This window comes from Pristiophorus japonicus, chromosome 13 (assembly GCF_044704955.1).
Source record: "Pristiophorus japonicus isolate sPriJap1 chromosome 13, sPriJap1.hap1, whole genome shotgun sequence".
Classification (NCBI taxonomy): domain Eukaryota; kingdom Metazoa; phylum Chordata; class Chondrichthyes; family Pristiophoridae; genus Pristiophorus; species Pristiophorus japonicus.
The window spans coordinates 84,683,184-84,705,440 of NC_091989.1; the positions used below are offsets into that span (position 1 = coordinate 84,683,184).

Genomic DNA, 22,257 nt, shown 5'->3' on the forward strand with positions numbered 1-22,257 from the left:
TTTCCCTCCCCCCCTCTCTCTCCTCCCTCCCCCCCTCTCTCTCTCTCCCTCCCCCCCTCTCTCTCTCTCTCCCTCCCCCCCCCCTCTCTCTCTCTCTCTCTCTCTCTCTCCCCCCCCCCTCTCTTCTCTCTCTCTCTCTTTCTCCCCCCCCTCTCTCTCTCCCTCCCCCCCCTCTCTCTCCCTCCCCCCCTCTCTCTCCCCCTCCCCCCCCCCCTCTCTCTCCCCCTCCCCCCCCTCTCTCTCTCTCCCTCCCCCCCTCTCTCTCTCTCCCTCCCCCCCTCTCTCTCTCTCTCTCCCTCCCCCCCCCTCTCTCTCTCTCTCCCTCCCCCCCTCTCTCTCTCTCTCTCCCTCCCCCCCTCTCTCTCTCCCTCCCCCCCTCTCTCTCTCTCTCTCCCTCCCCCCCTCTCTCTCTCTCTCCCTCCCCCCCCTCTCTCTCTCTCTCTCTCTCCCCCTCCCCCCCTCTCTCTCTCTCTCTCCCTCCCCCCCCCCTCTCTCCTCTCTCTCCCTCCCCCCCCCCTCTCTCTCTCTCTCTCCCTCCCCCCCCCCCTCTCTCTCTCTCTCTCTCCCTCCCCCCCTCTCTCTCTCTCTCTCTCCCTCCCCCCTCTCTCTCCCTCCCCCCCCCCACCGAACCTCCCCGACCCGACCCAACGCCACCTACCTGTAAATCTGGTGCTGGGGACGGGCCCTGCCCGAAGTCTCGGGCCGGCCCGTTCAGCCTTCGATCTTGAAAAGCCTGCCTGAAGCACTTTCACACAGGTAGGAAGATGGTTTATTTAATCTTTTCTTTGCTTATAAATGTTTATCCAGGTTGGATTTATTTGTATAATATTTGTAGAAGTATAAATAAGGATTTATTGTAGAATTTAATGACTTCCCTTCCCCCCTCCCCCCCACCTCATTCTGGACGCCTAATTTGTAACCTGACCTGATTTTTTAATGTGTAGAACAGGTTTTTTCAGTTCTACAAAAATCTTCACTTGCTCCATTCTAAGTTAGTTTGGAGTACGTTTTCACTGTGGAAACTTTTAAATCAGGTGTCAGTGGCCGGACACGCCCCCTTTTGAAGAAAAAATTCTGTTCCAAAGTGGAACTGTTCTACCTGACTAGAACTACAGAAAAAAAAATGTGGAGAATTGCGATTTCTAAGATAGTCCGTTCTCCACCAGTTGCTCCTAAAAATCAGGCGCAAATCATGTGGAAACTTGGGCCCGTAAAGAGGCCATTCTGGCCCATCGTGTCCGTGCTGGCTGACAAAGAGCTATCCAGCCTAATCCCACTTTCCAGCTTTTGGTCCGTTGCCCTGTAGGTTACGGTACTTCAAGTACACATCCAAGCTCTTTTTAAATGTGGTGAGGTTTCTGCCTCTACCATCCTTTCAGTCAGTGAGTTCCAAAATCCCAACACCCTCTAAACCTTCTACCAATTACTTTAAATCTATGCCCCTGGTTGTTGACCCCTGCTAAGGGAAATTGGTCCTTTCTATCCACTCAATCTAGGCTCCTCATAATTGTATACACCTCAATAAGGTCTCCCCTCATCCTCCTCTGTTGCAAAGAAAACAACCCCAGCCTATCCAATCTTTCCTCATAGATAAAATTCTCCAGTCCAGGCAACATCCTCGTAAATCTTCTCTGTACACTCTCTCGTGCAATCACATCATTCCTGTAATGTGGTGACCAGAACTGCTGTGGCCTAACTAATATTTTATACAGTTCAAGCATAACCTCCCTGCAGGAAATTTCTAACAGCAATTATCAGCTGGAGTCAGTTGGCACTTTTTAATTCAAGGTTTTAATAAGTGGAAGCTTTCAGACACTAGAAAAAATAACAATTTGTAACGTAGTGAAATGTCCCAAGGCGCTTCACAGGAGTGTTATGCGATAAAAATTTGACACCGAGCCACATAAGTAAAAATTGGCACAGGTGACCAAAAGCTTGGTCAAAGAGGTTTCAAGGAGCGTCTGGAAGGAGGAAACAGAGATAGAGAGGCGGAGAGGTTTCGGCAGGGATTTCCAGAGCTTGGGGCCTAGGCAACTGAAGGCACAGCCAAAAAAGGTTGATCAATTACAATCACGGACGCTCAGGAGGGCAGAATTAGAGGAGCGGAGACATCTCAGAAGGTTGTTGGGCTGGAGGAGATTATAGAGATAGGGAGGGGCGAGGCCATGGAGGGATTTGAAAATAAGGATGAGAATTTTGAAATCGAGGCGTTGGTTAGCCGGAAGCCAATGTAGATCAACATCATGCACCAAAGAATAATTTGGGATTGATGTGAAAAACTACATTGAGAGAAAAGATCATAAACAGCAAGCACTGAAACACACTATTATGCCAACAAGCTTAACTTGCAGGACATTCTTCTGACTTAACTCAAAAGAGGCGACAACACATTTAAAACAATCTGATTAACACTTCCATTCAATAGTGCAGAGGTGGTCAGGTGAACACAAACACATTCGTCCGTGGATGCCACCCTCAGTGTGTTTAAAACAAAGTAAAATTACTTGACATAAATATACAATTTCAAAAACCGGTCCAGTTACAGGAGTTATTAACATTAGCATCAACAAAACCCAGGCTGGCTCAGTGCTGGACAGGAGGACAACTAATCTAACCACTGCAGTCACTATGCACACGCTGGTGCATCAGCAGATATGAGGAACAAATGAATCCCTTCCCACACACCAAGCATTTAAACAGCCTCTCGCCAGAGTGAATGCGCTGGTGATTCAGTAGGTGGGATGACTGAGTGAATCCTTTGCCACACACGGAGCAAGTGAACGGCTTCTCCTTGGTGTGAACACGCTGGTGTGTCAGTAAGTGTGAGGACTGAGTGAATCCCTTCCCACACACGGAGCAGGAGAATGGTCTCTCTCCAGAATGAGCACGCTGGTGCCTCAGGAGGCTAGATGACTGAGTGAATCCTTTCCCACACACGGAGCAGGTGAACAGCCTCTCTTTACTGTGAACACGCTCGTGTGTCAGTAGGTGGGAGGACTGAGAGAATCTCTTTCTACACACTGAGCAAGCAAACGGGTGTTGCCTGGTGTGAACACGCTGGTGTGTCAGTAGATGGAATGACCGAGCGAACCCCTTTCCACACACAGAACAGGTGAACGGCTTCTCTCCCGTGTGAACTCGCTGGTGTGTCAGGAGGCTGGAGGACTGAGTGAATCCCTTCCCACACACGGAGCAGGTGAACGGCAGCTCCCCGGTGTGACTGCGCCGATGAATTTCCAGTTCCGACGGGTAATTGAATGCCTTCCCACAGTCCCCACATTTCCACGGTTTCTCCCCACTGTGGTTGCCCTTGTGTCTCGCCAAGTTGGACTTTCGGCTGAAGCCTCGCCCACACTCAGAACACGTGTACGGTTTCTCCCCGTTGTGACTGGTGCCATGTTTTTTCAGGTTGCGTAACTGGTTAAAACTCTTTCCACAGTCAGCACAGTGGAATGCTCTCCCTTGAGTGTGTGTATCTTGGTGTTTTTCCAGCCACACGGAGGTTTTAAACTTTTTCCCACAGACAGAACACTCAAACTGTTTTCCTTCCATATTCAAAAGCTGGTCATTTTCAGGGTCTGCGAACCAACTGAGGTTAGATTTGCAAATCCTCCATTGCTAATATGCTGTAAAATTAATTTATAAAAGTTATTATTCGAGAATAGGATAGAAATTCAGAAGAGAGCATTGTAGTTTCCAGAGTACTTTCTTCCTGCTGTCATTCCCACTGAAATGTAAATGCACCATCCTGCTCATTGCTCTCTCTTCCTGTATCCAACCAATTTTTGCCCTTTCCAATTTTTCTCTTTTCCAGAACGAACCGACTTATTTTCATGTATAATTCATCCAGTAACTCAACCACGTCCCCATTCTTCACCTGTCGGCCTGGACAGCCAGTGTTAGAGCTGGGTATTTGACTGTGGTGGGTTACCTCACAGCTAAGCTCAACTTTCACCTCACCCATTGTCAACACACGGGTGATCGGAAGCCGCAACCTTGGCTGGTTTTTGTTTTCCTTTTGTTATTCAAAAGGTGCAAGAACTGTTCCAGCTTTAGTCTTGGCTACTGAAGCACAGATTGGACCCGAGAATGTCCCAATCTGTATCTAGTTTTCATCTGCTACTTTGTATCAAAGATTTGGGGGAATTCAGTAGCAGTTGGTGGATTGAAGAAATTTAGCAGCATATCAGGGATCTGAAGACTGCTCAGGAACTCCGGGATTTGCGTTTAATCATTGGTAAGGTGGGACTGGATCGGAATCACTGAGTGTCCCAGACCTCTCAATAATTACAGCACGCGCTTTAATGTACACGGGTCTGGGCCAGGCATTACAACCAAGACCGTGCATCTCCTCACCCGACATGTAATGACACCCATTGTCAAATTTCCTGCTGACACTCACTGTTGAAGTATGGCCAGTCAGGTGATGCCTGTAGAGCACTAATCCCAGCATGAGTCAGTGCTTTCAGAATAGATGGGGAGAAGCCTGGCAGCAAGCCTGGTCTAAAATAAAAAATCAAACATGATCTCTCTGGTGACTGGGGCCAGGTGGGAACAGACCCTGAGCCCCACACTCTCTGGTTCATGTACCAAGATGACAGATGTATGCACTGCACACTGATTCCTTCCTGTACCAAGATGACAGATGCAGGTATTGCACACTGATGCCTTCCTGTACCATGATGGTGGATGTGCACACTGATCCCTTCCTGTACCAAAATGGTGGATGCAGGCACTCGCTGCACACTGATCCCTTCCTGTACCAAGATGGCGGATACAAACCTGCCTGTAAAAAGCGGCCAGAATGTGTGTTGGGAAATGTGGACTACTCAGTACCACAAGGGAAGAAGTGAGTAATTTTTATATACCAAAAATAAGGGTAGTCCCGAACTCAGTGAGAGATACAAAAGCAAGGCAAGCTCAATTGCAATTTGTTTTTGCCATTTAAAATATTCATCATGGACAATTTTTGAGAACATAAGAAATAGGAACAGGAGTAGGAGTAGGCCATTTGGTCCCTTGAGCCTCCTCCGCCATTCAATAAGATCATGGCTGATCTTCGACCTCAACTCCACCTTTCCGCACTATTCCCATATCCCTTGGTTCCCTTAATATCCAAAAACAGAGTTCATTTTTTACTGTTCTCATAATAAAAATATTTCAGAGAATTTTTTGTCCGTTAACTGTGAAAAAAGAAAAGAAAAGATCTGTTGCAGCTCTCAATCCATTGATAAACCTTGGCCCCGAGAGCTTGCCTGTCTCCTGTCGTTGCCATTCCCAGCCTCCCAGTTCTTCCAATAACCCACCCCGCCCCATGGTGCAGATTACAGAGCTAGGGAGGGGCGAGGCCATGGAGGGATTTGAAAATAAGGATGAAAATTTTGAAATCAAGGCATTGCTTAACCAGAAGCCAGCGAGCACAGGGGTGATGGGTGAGTGGGACTTGGTGCGAGTTAGGACACGAGCTGCCAAGTTTTGGATCATCTCTAATTTATGTAGGGTAGAATGCGAGAGGCCAGCCTTTGGAATAGGCAAGTCTAGAGGTAACAAAGGGATGAGGGCTTCAGCAGCGGATGAGCCGAGGCAAGGGTGGAGACAGGCGATGTTACGGAGGTGGAAATGGCGGTCTTAGTTATGCTGCGGATATGTAGTCAAAAGCTCATTTCAGGGTCAAATATGACACCAAGGTGGCGAACAGTGTGGCTCAGCCTCAGAGAGAAGTTGGGGAGAGGGATGGAGTCAGTGGCTAGGGAACCGGGTTTGTGACGGGGACCGAAAACAATGGCTTCAGTCTTCCCAATATTCAATTGGAGAAAATTTCTGTTCATCCAAAACTGGATGTTGGACAAGCAGTCTGACAATTTAGAGACTGTGAAAGGGTCGAGAGAATGGTAGTGAGGTAGAGCTGGCTATCATCAGCGTACTTGTGGAAACTGACACTGTGTTTCCGGATGATGTCGCCAAAGGGGCAACATGTAGATGAGCACTAGGTGGGGGCCAAGGATAGAACCTTGGGGGACAACAGAGGTAATGATGCGGAGAGAGAACCAGAAGCCGTTGCAGGTGATTCTCTGGCTACGATTAGATAGATAAGAATGGAACCAGGCGAGTGCAGTCCCACCCAACTGGACGATGGTGGAGAGGTGTTGGAGAAGGATAGAGTGGTCAACTGTGTCAAAGGCTGCAGACACAGGTCCAGAAGTACGAGGAGGGACAGTTTACCTTTGTCACAGTCACAAAGCATGTCATTTGTGACTTTGATGAGAGCCATTTCGATACTGTGGCAGGGGCGGAAACTGGATTGAAGGGATTGAAACATAGAATTGTGGGAAAGGTGGGCACGGAATTGGGAGGCGACAACACATTCAAGGACTTGGGAGGGGAAAGGGAGATTGGAGATGGGAGATAGTTTTCAAGGAAGGAGGGGTCGAGGGTTGACTTTTTGAGGAGAGGGATGATGAGTAGCAGATTTGAGGGAGAGGGGCACAGTACCGGAGGAGAAAGAACCAGCTAACATGGAACTCAGAAAAGGAAGCTGGGTGGTCAGCAGTTTGGTGGGAATAGGCTCAAGGGAGCAGGAAGTGGGTCTCATGGACAGGATGAGCTCAGAACAGTCATGAGGGGCAATCGGAGAGAAACTGGAGAAAGATGTGGAGGGGGCAGTGGGGGGAGTTGGACGGGAGGAGATCAGCCCCCAGTGGGCGCGTTGGGCAGGAAGGTCAGTGAGAGAGTAAGATGGGACAGTTGGGGTTGCTGCTTATAAGGAGGCAGCGACGAGTGCCTCAAAGTTTCTCCTGAATTCCCTATTGGATTTATTAGTGACTATGTTACATTTATGGCCCCTAGACCTGGTCTCGACCGCAAGTGGAAACATCTTCTCTACATGTATCCTTTCATAATCTTAAACATCTCTATGAGATCATCTCTCAGACTTCCCTTTCCCACATAGTACAAGACAAAAAGCCCAAAGTATTTTATTCGGCACTTGGTGATACTGAGACACTTGACTGAGCTACAATGCTAAATGGGCAGATGTCACCTGATTAGAGGCATGCCAATCCCAGGGGAAACTATCAGAACTATTAATTAAATCAGTGTCAGACCCGCAGAGCAGGGATGCAGTGTCCCTTCAATGACCCTGGGGGAGGTGGGGGGGGCGGATAAACGATGGCCCCTGCCCCTAGCATGGGAGGGGCGGGAGAAACACGGGAATGGCACCTGTTTAAATTATCGTGAGGGGGGGGGGGGGGGGGGGAAGATTGGCCTGTGACCCTTCATTTTTTGGGCGGGGGGGGGGGAGGAGGTGGGACAATAGCCCCTGTGCCTTGAATGAACATGATGGCCCATCTCCCTTTAATTATCGCGGGGAGGTGCGGGTGGCGGGAAAGGATGGTCTCTGTCCCTTTATTTATTGGGGGAAGGTGGTGGGGGAAGATATGAGGGTGCCTGTCCCTTTAATTATAGGGGGGGGGTGGGGTGGAGAGAGATGGCCACTGTCCTTTTCATTATACAGTATTCTGGAGAGGTCCCAGCAGATTGGAAAACGGCAAATGCAATGCCCCTATTTTAAAAAAGAGGCAGACAAAAATCAGGAAAGTATAGACCAGTTAGCCTAACATCTATCGTTGGGAAAATGTTGGAGTCCATTATTAAGGAAGCAGTAGCGGCACATTTGGAAAAGCATAATTCAGTCAAGCAGAGGCAGCATGGTTTTATGAAAGGGAAATCGTGTTTGACAAATTTGCTGGAGTTCTTTGAGGATGTAACAAGTATGGTGGATAAAGGGGAACCAGTGGATGTGGTATATTTGGATTTCCAGAAGGCATTTGATAAGGTGCCTGCGTAAAAGGTTACTGCAAAAAATAAAAGTTCACGGGGTTGGGGGTAATATAGTAGCATGGATAGAGGATTGGTTAACTAACAGAAAACAGAGAGTCGGGATAAATGGGTTATTTTCCGGTTGGCAAACAGTGACTAGTAGTGTGCCGCAAGGATCGGTGCTGGGGGCTCAACTATTTACAATCTATATTATTAACTTGGATGAAGGGACCGAGTGCAATGTAGCCAAGTTTGCTAATGATTCAAAGATGGGTGGGAAAGCAAATTGTGAGGAGGACAAAAAATCTGCAAAGGCTAAGTTAGTGGGTAAAAGTTTTGCAGATGGGGTATAATGTGGGAAAATGTGAGGTTATCCACTTTGGCAGAAAAAACAGAAAAGCAAATTATAATTTAAATGGAGAAAAATTGCAAAGTGCTGCAGTACAGAGAGACCTGGGGATCCTTGTGCATGAAACACAAAAAGTTAGTATGCAGGTACAGCAAGTAATCAGGAAGACAAATGGAATGTTGGCCTTTATTGCAAGGGGGATAGAGTATAAAAGCAGAGAAGTCCTGCTACATCTGTACAGAGTATTGGTGAGGCCACAGCTGGAGTACTGCATACAGTTTTGGTCTCCGTATTTAAGGAAGGATATACTTGCATTGGAGGCTATTCAGAGAAGGTTCACTAGGTTGATTCGTGAGATGAGGGGGTTGACGTATGGAGATAGCTTGAGTAGGTTGGGCCTGTACTCATTACAGTTCAAAAGGAGAGGTGATCTTATTGAAACATTTAAGATAATGAGGGGGCTCGACAAGGTGGATAGAGAGAGGATATTTCCACTCATAGGGGAAAGTAAAACTAGGGGACATAATCTTAGAATAAAGGGCCGCCCATTTAAAACTGAGATGAGGAGGAATTTTTTCTCTCGGAGGTGTAAATCTATGGAATTCTCTGCCCCAGAGAGCTATGGAGGCTGGGTCATTAAAAGACAGAGAGACAGATTTTTGAGCAATAAGGAAGTAAAGGGTTATGGGGAGCAGGTAGGGACGTGGAACTGAGTCCTCAATCAGATCAGCCATGATCTTATTGAATGGCGGAGCAGACTCGAGGGGCCAGATGGCCGACTCCTGCTCCTATTTCTAATGTTCTTATGATGGCCCCTGTCCCTTTAATTATCGGGGTGGGGGTGGATGGCCCCTGTGCCTTTAATAAACGTGGGGGGAGGTGGGGGCAGAGGGGTCAAGATGGCCCTGTCGCTTTAATTATCGTGGAGGATGGGAGAGGATGGCCCTTGCCATTTTAATTATCTGGGGGCAGTGGTGGGAAGATGGCAACTGTCTCTTTCATCAGCACGGAGGGAAATGGCCCATGTCTCTTTATTTTACGGGGGAGGGGGGGGGGGCGGAAATGAGAGCGGACGGCCCCTGTCCCTTTAATTAATGGGGGTGGGGATAGAAGAGAGAATGGCCCCTGTACCTTCAATTATACAGAGCGGCGGAGGATGGCCTGTCACAATTATCGGGGGATCGGAGGGGGGGGGGAGATAGTGTCTGTCACTTTAATTATCGGGGGTGTGGAAAGGGAGATAGGATTGCCCCTGCTCCTTTAATTATCGGTGGGGGGAGGATAGCCCGTGCCTTTAATTATCGTGGAAGAGGAAAGGATGACCCCTGCCCATTTAATTATCGGGGGGGAAGATGGCGTCTGCCCCCTTAATTATTCAGAGGTGGCGGGATGGAGGGAGGTAAGAGGTCCCCTGTCCCTTTAATTACCGGGGGGGGGGGGGGGATAAGGATGACCCTGCCCCTTTAATTATCCGAGGTGCGGGTGTGGGAAAGTGGCCCACTGTCCCTTTAATTATTGGGACGAGTATGGTCTCTGTCCCTCTAATTGTCCGCGGTGGGGGGAGGGGGGGGGGGGGAGAAGGCGGGGAGGGTGAAGGATGGCCCGTCTCTTTAATTACTGGGGGAAGGAGGATGGCGCCTGTCCCTTTAATTAACGGGGGCAGGAGGGGGGGGGTGGCGGGGAGAGATAGCCCCTATCCCTTTAATTATCGAGCGGGGGTGGGAGATAGGATGGCCACTGTCATTTAAATATCGGAGGTGGAGGAGAATGGGGGAATGGACATTAAATGGTAGAACACTAAAAAGTGCAGAGGAACAAAGGGACCTTGGAGTGCAGGTCTACAGAGCCCTGAAGGTAGCAGGCCAGGTAGATAAGGTGGTTTAGAAGGTATATGGAATGCTTACCTTTATTAGTCAAGGCATAGAATACAAGAGCAGGGAGGTTATGCTTGAACTGTATAACACACTGGTTAGGCCGCAGCTAAAGTACTGCGTGCAGTTCTGGTCACCACATTACAGGAAAGATGTGATTGCACTGGAGAGGGTGCAGAGGAGATTTACCTGGACTGGAGAATTTTGGCTATGAGGAAAGATTGGAGATGTTGGGTCTGTTTTCTTTGTAACAGAGGAGGCTGAGGTGAGACCTGATTGAGGTGTGTAAAATTATGAGGGGCCTGGATAGAGTGGATAGAAAGGACCTGTTTCCCGTGGCAGAGGGGTCAACAACCACGGAGCATAGACTTAATGCAATTGGGGGGGGGGGCGGTGTATAGAGGAGATACAAGGGGACATTTCTTTCCCCACATGGTGGTGGGGATCTGCAACTCTTCTGATGGGGCTATCTTCTCACCCTCCAAACCATGATTAAAGGGACTTGCCAATCCTCCACCACCCCGGATAATTAAAAGGGACAGGAGCCACCCTATCTCCCCCTGCCCCCTCCAGCTCCCCATTAATTAAAGGGACAGGGACCATCCACTCCCGCTCCATCCCTGAAAAATAAAGGGACATGGGTCATTTGCCCTCCTGATAATTAAAGATAGAGGCTATCTTGACCCCTTTCCCCACACCCCCCCCCCACCCAGTGTAATTAAAGGGACAGGGGTTATCTTTTCTCTCTCCCCCCCCCCACACCTCAGGATAATTAAGGTGAAAGGCGCTATCCTTCCCCTCCACCCCCGGTTATTAAAGGAACGGGTGCCATCTCCACCCCCCCCCCCCACCCAATAATTAAAGGGACAGGTGCCATCCTCATAGAATCATAGAAATTTACAGCACGGAAAGAGGCCATTTCAGCCCATCGTGTCCGCACTGACCGACCAAGAGTTATCCAGCCGAATCCCACTTTCCAGCTCTTGGTCCATAGCCCTGTAAGTTACGGCACTTTAAATACACATCCAATTACTTTTAAATGTGGTGAGGCTTTCGGGGGGGGTGGGGGGGGTGCGGGTGGAGAGGAGTAGGAGGATGGCCCTGTCCCTTTAATTATCAGTGGGTGAAGGATAGCCCCTGTCCCTTTAATTCTATGGGGTGGGCAGTATGGCTCCTGTCCCTTTAATTATCATGGGGGAGTGGGGGAATGGGCCCTAACCCTTTAATTGTACAGGGTGGGGGAGGATTACCCGTGTCCCTTTAATTATTGGGATGAGTATGGCCTCTGTCCCTTTAATTATCGGGAAGGTGCAGGAGGGCGGGGGGAGGGCGCATGGCCCCTGTCTCTTTAATTATCGTGGGGGGGGCAGGCGGGATGTGGGGGAAGAAGATAGCCTCTATCCCTTTAATTATCGAGGTTTGGGAGGATGGTCGCTTTAATTATCTGGCGGGGTGGGGAGGGGGAGAGCATGGCCCCTGCGCCTTTAATTTTTGAGCGGGGGTGGGAGATAGGATGGCCCCGTTCCTTTAGTTATCCGGCCGGGATGGGGGAATACACATTAAATGATAGGACACTAAAAAGTGCAGAGGAACAAAGGGACCTTGGGTGCAGGTCCACAGATCCCTGAAGGTAGCAGGCCACGTATATAAGGTGGTTAAGAAGGCATACGGAATATTTGCCTTTATTAGTCAAGGCATGGACGACAAGAGCAAGGAGGTTATGCTTGAACTGTATAACACACTGGTTAGGCTGTAGCTGGAGTACTGCGTGCAGTTCTGGTCACCACATTATAGGAAAGATGTGATTGCACTGGAAAGGGTGCAGAGGAGATTTACACAAATGTTGCCTGGACTGGAGAATTTTGGCTATGAGGAAAGATTGGAGATGCTGGGTCTGTTTTCTTTGGAACAGAGGAGGCTGAGGGGAGACCTGATTGAGGTGTATAAAATTATGAGGGGCCTGGATAGAGTGGACAGGAAGGACCTGTTTCCCTTGGCAGAGGGGTCAGCAACCAGAAGATATGAGGAGATATTTTATTACCCACAGGGTGGTAAGGTTATGGAACTTTTCTGATGGGGCTAGCGTCTCACCCCGCAAACCAGGATAATTAAAGGGGCCATCTCCTCCGATATTTAAAAAGGGACAGGTGCTATCCTCCTTCCCTCCAATAATTAAAGGGATGGGGCCATACTCATCCTCCTGCCCAACGCCCTGTCGATAATTAAAGGAACAGGGGCCAACACCACCCGCATTTTGGCGCATTGTGTCCGCACTGGCTGACAGCACTGACTGACCAAGAGTTATCCAGCCGAATCCCACTTTCCAGCTCTTGGTCCGTAGCCCTGTAAGTTATGCACATCCAAGTACCTTTTAGATGTGGTGATGGTTTCTGCCAGGGGCGGGGAGGCGGCTGGAGGGAGGGAGGGAGAGTGCAAGAAGGCTGGTGTCTGCCCCCATTATTATCTGTGGGGGGGGGGGGGGGGGTGGGGGGAGAAAAAAAGAGAGGATTGCCCCTTGTCTCTTCAATTATAGGGGATCGGGGAGATAGGTGGCCCCTGTCCCTTTAATTACTGGGGGGAGGGAATCATGGCCTGAGCGACCAACAGCCGCATCCACAAAGCGACACTTCACTCACTGTGCTCGGCACTCTCCCATCCTGCAGGGGGGGGGGCAAGGGGAAGAGGTGAGCAGGGGAAGATGGGAGGGGGTGGGTGGGGAGGGGAGGGAGGAGAGAGAGATGAGGACCGGGGGGGGGGAAAGAGAGGGGGTGGCCGAGGGAGCCAGGGTGGGAGTGGGGAGGGAGGAGGGGGAGGGGAGGGGAGGGCCGGGGAGGAGGGTCGGGGAAGAGGAGAGAGGGGAGGGCCAGGGGAGAGGGGTCCGAATGACTGCCCGCTTTCCATGTTGCATGCAATGAAATCAATCCAGTGAGGGCGGGGCTTCAGGCCTTGAATCAGATCAGCAGCTGCCGGCTGGCTGGCTCAGTCCCCAGTCGCTGCAGGAAAAGTGGCCGCTATTGAGACAGGAGCATGTATCCCCATCTTGGTACAGCGACGATGAAGGTGGTAGAGGTCATGGCGGAGGTGCGGCGTACATTATATGGCGGAGGAGCGGCGAATGAGGGTACGGGGCCCAGAAGAGCGGAGGGCGATATGTGTGTGCACTAGATCCGTGCAGCAGTGCAGATCCCCAGTCGTCCTGGTTAACCCTTGCCATTGGATAAAGACCTAGCTCTGTCAAGCCCGGGTGGTGGCTGATGTGCAACAGTTACCGCACGTTAAAAAAATCCATGCACCGGTGCATGCATCGACCATCTTGTGGAGCAGGAGCATGTATCCCCATTTTTGTACAGAGTTCAATGTTTTATAAAAGTTCATCATAACTTCCTTGCTTTTGTACTCTATGCCTCTATTTATAAAGCCCAGTATCCCGTATACTTTTTTAACCGCTTTCTCAACCTGCCCTGCCATATTCAACGATTTGTGCACATATACCCCCAGGTCTCTCTGTTCCTGCACCGCCTTTAGAATTGTGCCCTTTACTTTATATTGCATCTCCCCGTTCTTGCTACCAAAATGTATCACTTCGCACTTATTTGCATTAAATTTCATCTGCCACGTGTCCGCCCATTCCACCAGCCTATGTCTTCTTGAAGTCCATCACTCTGCCTCCAAGTCTTGGGTCATCTGCAAATTTTGAAATTGTGCCCTGTACACCAAAGTCTGAGTCATTAATATATATCAAGAAAAGCAGTGGTCCCAGTACCGAGCCCTGGGGAATACCACTGTATACCTTTCCCCAGTCTGATAAACAACCGTTCACCACTACTCTGTCACTGAGCCAATTCCGTATCCATGCTGCCACTGTCCCTTTTATTCCATGGGCTTCAACTTTGCTGCAACCCTGTTATGTGGCACTTTATCAAACGCCTTTTGGAAGCCCATGTACACCACATCAAGTGCAGTGCCCTCGTCAACAATCTCTGTTAGCTCACCAAAAAACTCTAGCAAGTTAAATTGCAAAGTGCTGCATTACAGAAGGACCTGGGGGTGCTTGTGCATGAAACACAAAAAGTTAGTATGCAGGTACAGCAAGTAATCAGGAAGACAAATGGAATGTTGGCCTTTATTGCAAGGGGGATAGAGTATAAAAGCAGAGAAGTCCTGCTGCAACTGTGCAGGGTGTTGGTGAGGCCACACCTGGAGTACTGCGTACAATTTTGGTCTCCGTATTCAAGGAAGGATATAATTGCATTGGAGACTGTTCAGAGAAGGATCACTAGGTTGATTCCGGAGATGAGGGGGTTGACTTATGAAGATAGGTTGAGCGTATACTCATTGCAGTTCAGAAGAATGAGAGGTGATCTTATTGAAACATGTAAGATAATGAGGGGGCTCGACAAGGTTGATGCAGAGAGGATATTTCCACTCATAGGGAAAGCTAAAACTAGGGGACATAGTCTCAGAATAAGCGGCCGCCCATTTAAAACTGAGATGAGGAGGAATTTCTTCTCAGAGGGTTGTAAATCTATGAAATTCTCTGCCCCAGAGACCTGTGAGGCTGGGTCATTGAATATATTTAAGGCGGAGATAGACAGATTTTTGAGTGATAAGGGAATAATGAGTTATTGGGAGCGAGCAGGGAAGTGGAGCTGAGCCCAAGATCAGATCAGCCATGATCTTATAGAATGGTGGAGTAGGCTCCAGGGGTAGGTGGCCTACTCCTGCGCCTATTTCTTATGTTCTTATGTAGTTAAGTTGAACACTATTTGCCTTTAACAAATCCGTGCTCACTTTTCTTAATTAATCCACACTTGCCCAAGTGATTGTTAGTTTGGTGCCGGATTATCTTTTCTGAAAACTTCCCCACTACCAAGGTTAAACTGACTGGCCTGCAGCTGATGGGTTTATCCTTACACCCCTTTTTGAACAAGGGTGTAACATTTGCAATTCTCCAGACCTCTGGCACCAGCCCCATGTCCAAGGAGGATTGAAAGATTATAGCCAGTACCTCTGCAATTTCCACCCTTATCTCCCTCCGAGGATGTATCCCATTGGTCCTGGTGACTTAGGAATATAGGAAATAGGAGCAGGAGTAGGCCATTCGGCCCCTCAAGCTTGCTCCGCTATTCTATAAGGTCATGGCTGATCTGATCTTGGGCTCAGCTCCACTTCCCTGTCCACTCCCCATAACCCCTTATTGTTTAAGAAACTGTCTATTTCTGTCTTAAATTTATTCCATGTCCCAGCTTCCACAGCTCTCTGAGGCAGCAAATTCCACAGATTTACAACCCTCGGGGAAGAAATTTCTCCCCTCTCAGTTTTAAAAGGGCTGCCCCTTATTCTAAGATCATGCACTCTAGTTCTTGTCCCTCCCATCAGTGGAAACATCCTCCCTGCATCCACCTTGTCAAGCCCCCTCACAATCTTATACATTTCGATAAGATCACCTCTCATTTTTCTGAATTCCAATGAATAGAGGCCCAACCTACTTAACCTTTCCTCATAAGTCAACCCCCTCATCCCCAGAATCAACCGAGTGAACCTTCTCTGAACTGCCTCCAAAGCAAGTACATCCTTTCGTAAATATGGAAACCGAAACTGCACACAGTTTTCCAGGTGTGGCCTCACCAATACCCTGTATAGCTGTAGCAAGATTTCTCTGCTTTTATACACCATCCCCTTTGCAATAAAGGCCAAGATTCCATTGGCCTTCCTGATCACTTGCTGTACATGTATACTATCCTTTTGTGTTTCATGCACAAGGACCCCCAGCTCCCGCTGTACTGCAGCACTTTGCAATCTTTCTCCATTTAAATAATAACTTGCTCTTTGATTTTTTTCTGCCAAAGTGTATGACCTCACACTTTCCAACATTATACTCCATCTGCCAAATGTTTTCCCACTCACTTAGCCTGTTGCATTGCTTTTCCTCTCATCTTTGTATCATCAGCAAACTTGGCTACGTTACACTCAGTCCCTTATTCCAAGTTGTTACTATGGATTCTAAATGGGGTCCCATACTGATCCCTGCTGCACCGCACTAGTTACTGATCGCCAATCAGAGAATGAACCATTTATCCCGACTCTATTTTCTGTTAGTTAGCGAATCCTCTATCCATGCTAACATATTACCCCCAACCCAGTGAACTTTTATCTTGTGCAGTAACCTTTTCATGTGGCACCTTGTCAAATGCCTTCTGGAAGTCCAAATACACCACCATCTTACGCTCCATCTCTTCCCTCATCCAGCGAGCTCTGGCTTTAGTTGCCCTACGTTTCCCCCTCGTGGGAATGTATCTCAACTGTACCCGAACCATCTCCTTTTTAAAGGCAGCCCATTGTTCGATTACATAGTTATGCCTGCCAATCTTTGATTCCAATTTACCCGGGCTAGATCCATTCTCAACCCACTGAAACTGGCCTTCCACCAATTAAGTATGTTAACTCTAGATTGCTCCCAGTCTTTTTCCATAGCTGGTCTGAACTTTATGATACTGTGATCACTGTTCCCTCAATGTTCACCTACTGACAATTCCTCTACTTGACCCACCTCATTCCCCAGAACCAAATCCAGCAACACCTGCTTCCTCGTTGGGCCGAAAACATTCTGATCAAGGAGCAAAGGTACTGATCAATATAAGCACTGGAATTCCCTCCCTAAACTTCCCTGCCTCTTTTTTTTCCTTTCAGACACTCCTTAAAACCTACCTCTTTGACCACCTACCCTAATCTCTCATGAGGCTCAGTGACAAATTTTGTTGAATAACATTCCTGTGAAGCGCCTTGGAACAGAAGTTGTACTCCATGTCCGAATCAACGACATAAGGAGGAAGAGGTTTGAGGTCCTGCAATCAGAATTTAAGGAGCTAGGGACGAAGTTAAAAAGCAGGACTGCAAAGGTAGTAATCTCTGGATTACTCCCAGTGCCACACGATAGTGAGAGTAGAAATAGGAGGATATGGCAGGTTAATGCATGGCTAGACACATTGTGCAGGAGAGAGGGCTGCAGATTCCTGGGCCATTGGACCAGTTGTGTGGCAGAATGGACCTGTTCAAGATGGACGAGTTGCACTTGAACAGAGCTGGGACCAATATCCTCGCGGGCAGATTAACTAGTGCTGTGGGAGTGGGTTTAAACTAGTTCAGGAGAGGGTTGGCACAAAGATGTAGTATTAAAAAGTAGAAACAAGGTGTACAGAGGATTGGGAGAAATAGTTAGAGTTAGAAATAATACAGAAATAGGTGGGATCACAGAAAATACAAAGAGGACTAAGTTAGGTTTGGAGTGCATGTGTGTAAATGCACAAAGTCTGGTTAATAAGGTTGGTGAGCTGCAGGAGGAAATAGCCACATGGAAATATGATCCACTAGAACTAGAGGGCATGATCTTAGAATAAGGGCTGCCCACTTAGAACTGAGACGAGGAGAAATTTCTTCTCTCAGAGGATTGTGAATCTGTGGAATTCGCTGTCTCAGAGAGCTGTGGAAGCTGAGACAGTAAATAAATTTAAGACAGAAAGAGACAGTTTCTTAAACGATAAGGGGATAAGAGGTTATGGGGAGGGGTGGGGGGCGGCCGGGGAAGTGGAGTTGAGTCCATGATATCAGCCGTGATTTTATTGAATGGCGGAGCAGGCTCAAGGGGCCGTATGGCCTATTCCCGCTCCTATTTCTTATGTTCTTATGTTTTTATGATGTAGTGGCGATAACAGAGACCTGGATCAAAAAACTGAAAACTGCAGGATTGGATGCTTAATAGATAGGGAAGGAAAAAAAGGAGGGATAGCAGTTTTGGTTAAGGAAACTATTGCAATGCTAGAAAGAGAGAATGCCCTTGAGGAATCAAAGACAGAATCTATTTGGATAAGTTGAGACACAATAAAGGAGGTTTAAGCTACGTTGTGCATTCCAAAGGCCAAATAGTGGGGAGGAGATAAAGGAGAAGATTTGCAAAGAAATTACTGAGAGGTGCAAGATAATGATAATGGGAGACTTTCACTACCCAAACATTGAATGGGGCACATTGTATTAAGGGCAGAGTAGGAGGAATTTCTGAAATGTGTCCAGGAGAATTTCATTGATCTATATGTTTCCAGCCCTATGAGGAAGGAGGCATTGCTGGATCTGGTCCTGGAGAATGACATGGGTCAAATGGAGAATGTCACAGTTGCAGAGCATCTCGGGAACAGTGACGACAGTATTATAAAAATTAGATTCGTCATGGAGAAGGACAAGGAGCAATCTAGAATAAAAATACTTAACTGGAGGAGGGTTAATTTCAGCGAATTGAAGGGGGAATCTGGCCGGGTAAATTGTAAATCAAAGACTGGCAGGCAAAAAATGTAATGGAACAGTGGGTGGCCTTTTTCTGACGGGAGGGAGGTATACAATGGCATTCTCTAGGGTTCAGTACTAGAACCACTGCTGTTTTTGCTATACATTAATGACTTTGTCTTGTGCGTACAAAGCACAACTTCAAATTTTGCAGGACATGAAATTTGAAAGTGTAATAAACAATGAGGAAGACAGTAATAAACTTCTTGAAGACATAGAGAGGTTGGTGGAATGGGTGGACACACGACAGATAAAATTCAAAGCAGAGAAGTGTGAGGTAATACATTTTGGTAGGAAGAATGAGGAGAGACCATACACACTAAATGGTACAATTTTAAAGGGGGTGCAAGAACAGAGACACCTGGGGGTGCTTGTGCACAAATCTTTGACGGTGGCAGGTCAGATTAACAAAGCAGTTCATAAAGCATTTGGGATCCTGAGTTTTATAAATAGAGGCATAGTATAAAAAGCCAGGAAGTTATACTAAACCTATTTAAAACATTTATTCAACCCCATCTGGAGTATTGCGTCCAATTCTGGGCACCACACTTTAGATTAGTTATGGAGAAGGGTGTGGAGGCATTGGAGAGGGTACAGAAGAAATTTACTACATTGGTTCCAGGGATGAGGAAATACAGCTTCGTTGGTAGACTGGAGAAAAAAGACTTGGAATTATATAGCGCCTTTCATGACCACCGGACATCTCAAAGCGCTTTACAGCCAATGAAGTACTTTTGGAGCCTAGTCACTGTTGTAATGTGGGAAACGCGGCAGCCAATTTGCACACAGCAAGCTTAAACAAACAGCAATGTGATAATGACCAGATAATCTGTTTTTGTTTTGTTGATTGAGGGATAAATATTGGCCAGGACAGACACTGGGACTGTTCCCCTTGGAGCAGAGAAGATTAAGAGGAGATTTGATAGAGATGTTTAAAATCACGAAGGATTTTGAGTGTAAATAAAGAGAAATTGTTTCCAATGCCTGAAGAGTCGATAATCAAAGGGCACAGATTTAAGGCAATTCGCAAAAGAACCAGAGGCGATATGAGGTAAACTTTTTTTAAACGGAACAAGTGGTTAGGATTTAAGAACATAAGAACCTAAGAAATAGGAGCAGGAGTAGGCCTTTTGGTCCCTCGAGCCTGCTCGGCCAGTCTATAAGATCATGGCTGATCTGATCTTGGATTCAGCTCCACTCCCCTGCCTGCTCCCCATAACACTTCAGCCCATACTCGTTCAAAAATCTGTCTATCTCCACTGTAAATATATTCAGTGACCCAGCCTCCACAGCTCTCTGGGACAGAGAATTCCACAGATTTACCACCCTCAGGAAGAAATTCCTCATCATCTCAGTTCTAAATGGACGACCCATTTATTCTGAAACTATGTCCCCTAGTTCTAGATTCCCCCATGAGGGCAAATTTTCTGCATCTACCTTGTCGACCCCCCTCAGTATCTTATATGTTTCAATAAGATCACCTCTCATTCTTCTAAACTCCAATGAGTACAGGACCAACCTGCTCAACCTTACTTCATAAGTCAACCCCTTTATGTGCAATGCACTGCCCGATAGGATTGTGGATACAGATCCAATAGTAGCTTTCAAAAGGGATTTGCATTAAAAGTGAAGGAGAAAAAATTGCAGGAATAGGGGGAAAGAGCGGGGGAGTGGAACTAACTGGATTGTTCTTCAAAAGAATCGCTGGCTGAATGGCCTCCTTCTGTGCTGTACTGTTTGATGTTACTACATTAAAACACTATGTAAATAAAAGTTGTTGTTATTTCTCTCTCTCTCCTTGTGCCAGACATCATCAGCACCTATCATTTCATTATCCCCTGTCCTCCACCCAATCACACCTCATAGAATCATAGAAATTTACAGCACGGAAGGAAGCCATTTCAGCCCAGCGTGTCCACGCCGGTCGACCAAGACCTATCCAGCCTAATCCCACTTTCCAGCTCTTGGTCCGTAGCCCTGTAGGTTCAAATGCACATCCAATTATTTTTTAAATGTGGTGAGGCTTTCTGCCTCTACAACCCTTTCAGGCAGCGAGTTCCAGACCCCCACCACCCTCTGGGTAAAGACATTTCCCCTCATCTCTCACTCTATACCGTTTTCCCAATTACTTTAAATCTATGCCCCCCTAGATGTTGACACCTCTGCTAAGTGAAATAGGTCCTTCCTATCCACTCTACCCAGGCCCCTCATAATTTTATACACCTCAATCAGGTCTCCACTCAGCCTCCTCCATTCCAAAGAAAACAGACCCAGCATCTCCAATCTTTCCTCATGATCAAAATTTTCCAGTCCAGGCAATATTCTTGTAAATCTCCTCTGCACTCTTTCCAGTGCACTCACATCTTTCCTGTAATGTGGTGACCGGAACTGCACACAATACTCCAGCTGTGAACTAACCAGTGTTTTATACAGTTCAAGCATAACCTCCTTGCACTTGTATTCTAGGCCTCGACTAATAAAGGCAAGTATTCCATGTCTTCTTAACCACCTTATGTGCCTGGCCTGATACCTTCTGGGATCTGTGAACATGCACTCCAAGGTCCCTTTGTTCCTCTTCACTTTTCAGTGTCATACCATTTAATGTGTATTCCCTTGCCTTGTTAGACCTCCCAAATGCATTACCTCACACTTATCCAGATGGACTTCCATTTGCCACTGTTTTGCCCACCTGACCAGTACATAGATATCTTCCTGCAGTCTGCATTTTTCTTCTTCATTATCAACCACACAGCCCATTTTAGTATCAGCTGCAAACTTCTTAATCATACCCCCAACATTCAAGTCATTCCACAAAAAGCAAGGGACCTAGTACTGAGCCCTGCGGAACCCCACTAGATACAGCCTTCCACTGACAAAAACACCCAACGACCATTACTCTTTGCTTCCTGCCAATTTTGGATCCAACTTGCCACTTTGACCTGGATCCCATGGGCTTTTACTTTAGTGATCAGTCTGCCATGTGGGACCTTATCAAAAGCTTTGCTAAGATCCAAATACACTACATCCGTATGCATTACCCTCATCGACCCCCCTGGTTGCCTCCTCGAAAAATTCAATCACATTAGTCAGATACGGCCTTCCCTTAACAAATCCGTGCTGACTATCCTTGATTAATCCATGTCTTTCCAAATGAAGATTTATCCTGTCCCCTCAGGATTTTTTCCAATAATTTTCCCACCACCAAGGTTAGGCTGACTGGGCTGTAATTACTCGGTCTATCCCTTTCTCCCTTTTTAAGCAAAGGTACCACATTAGCAGTGCTCCAGTCCTCTAGCACCTCACCTGCAGCCAGAGAGGATTGGAAAACGCTGGTCAGAGCCTGAGCTATTACCTCTCCCTTCCCTGTGCCCTTTCACCCACCCCCAGTTCTTTACCTGTTTCAAGGCTGTTCAATCTGTAAGATGTTCCATTGCTGACAGCAGGGCCTGGAGCTGACCTGTGAACCATTTCTGTGTGTGGTGTGTGTGTGCACAGTGCCCGCCCCTCGCCTGTCACTCACACCAGGCCGCGCCACGTGACGCGCCTCCATCTTGCGGCACCGGCCGCACTCCCGTTGCCGCTCGCAGCCTCGTCCGCTTCAGGCGCGTCGACAAAGCCCAAGCCCGGTGACCATCATTCGGGCAATCGCTTCCACCCCGAACCTGAAGTGCTTCAGTTGACGTGCCCGAGGTATTTTGGTGCCGGCTAGCGGCCCGCGCCGCCGGCCTGAGCTCCCATTGTTCTGACCGCTCGGGAGGGACGCGCATGCGCCGAGTGGGGCAGCGCGAATAGAGAGGTTTCCGAGCCGCGGGGCAGTGTGGGTAGGCAGCGCCGCCATTCTCCGGCGCCACAGCCAGCAGTTTTTTTAAACCGCGCATCCCGAGG

The 22,257-nt window shown here is 47.8% G+C and overlaps 2 protein-coding genes across 3 annotated transcripts in view; both read right to left on the reverse strand.

The window, feature by feature from the left end:
- LOC139278673 (intelectin-1a-like) overlaps positions 1–21,835 on the reverse strand; it is a 142,871-nt gene extending 121,036 nt beyond the window's left edge. Inside the window, exon 1 of one of the 2 annotated variants that reach the window (XM_070897720.1) lies at positions 21,768–21,835. The gene's annotated coding sequence lies outside the window, so the exon portion shown is untranslated. The remainder of the gene's footprint in view (positions 1–21,767) is intronic. The other variant, XM_070897721.1, reaches the window with a different exon arrangement.
- LOC139278675 (zinc finger protein 16-like) lies at positions 1,773–21,854 on the reverse strand. The gene is made up of 2 exons (XM_070897722.1): positions 21,768–21,854; positions 1,773–3,626 (listed from the first exon to the last, which is right to left on the reverse strand). The coding sequence occupies exon 2, from the start codon at positions 3,550–3,552 to the stop codon at positions 2,611–2,613; it is 942 nt and encodes a 313-aa protein (XP_070753823.1). The 5' UTR covers positions 3,553–3,626; positions 21,768–21,854; the 3' UTR covers positions 1,773–2,610.
- Between the last annotated feature and the right edge of the window lie 403 nt (positions 21,855–22,257).

Bases quoted from the DNA above. Each gene is read 5' to 3' on its own strand.
- LOC139278675 (XM_070897722.1), bottom strand. From the start codon at position 3,552: ATGGAAGGAAAACAGTTTGAGTGTTCTGTCTGTGGGAAAAAGTTTAAA.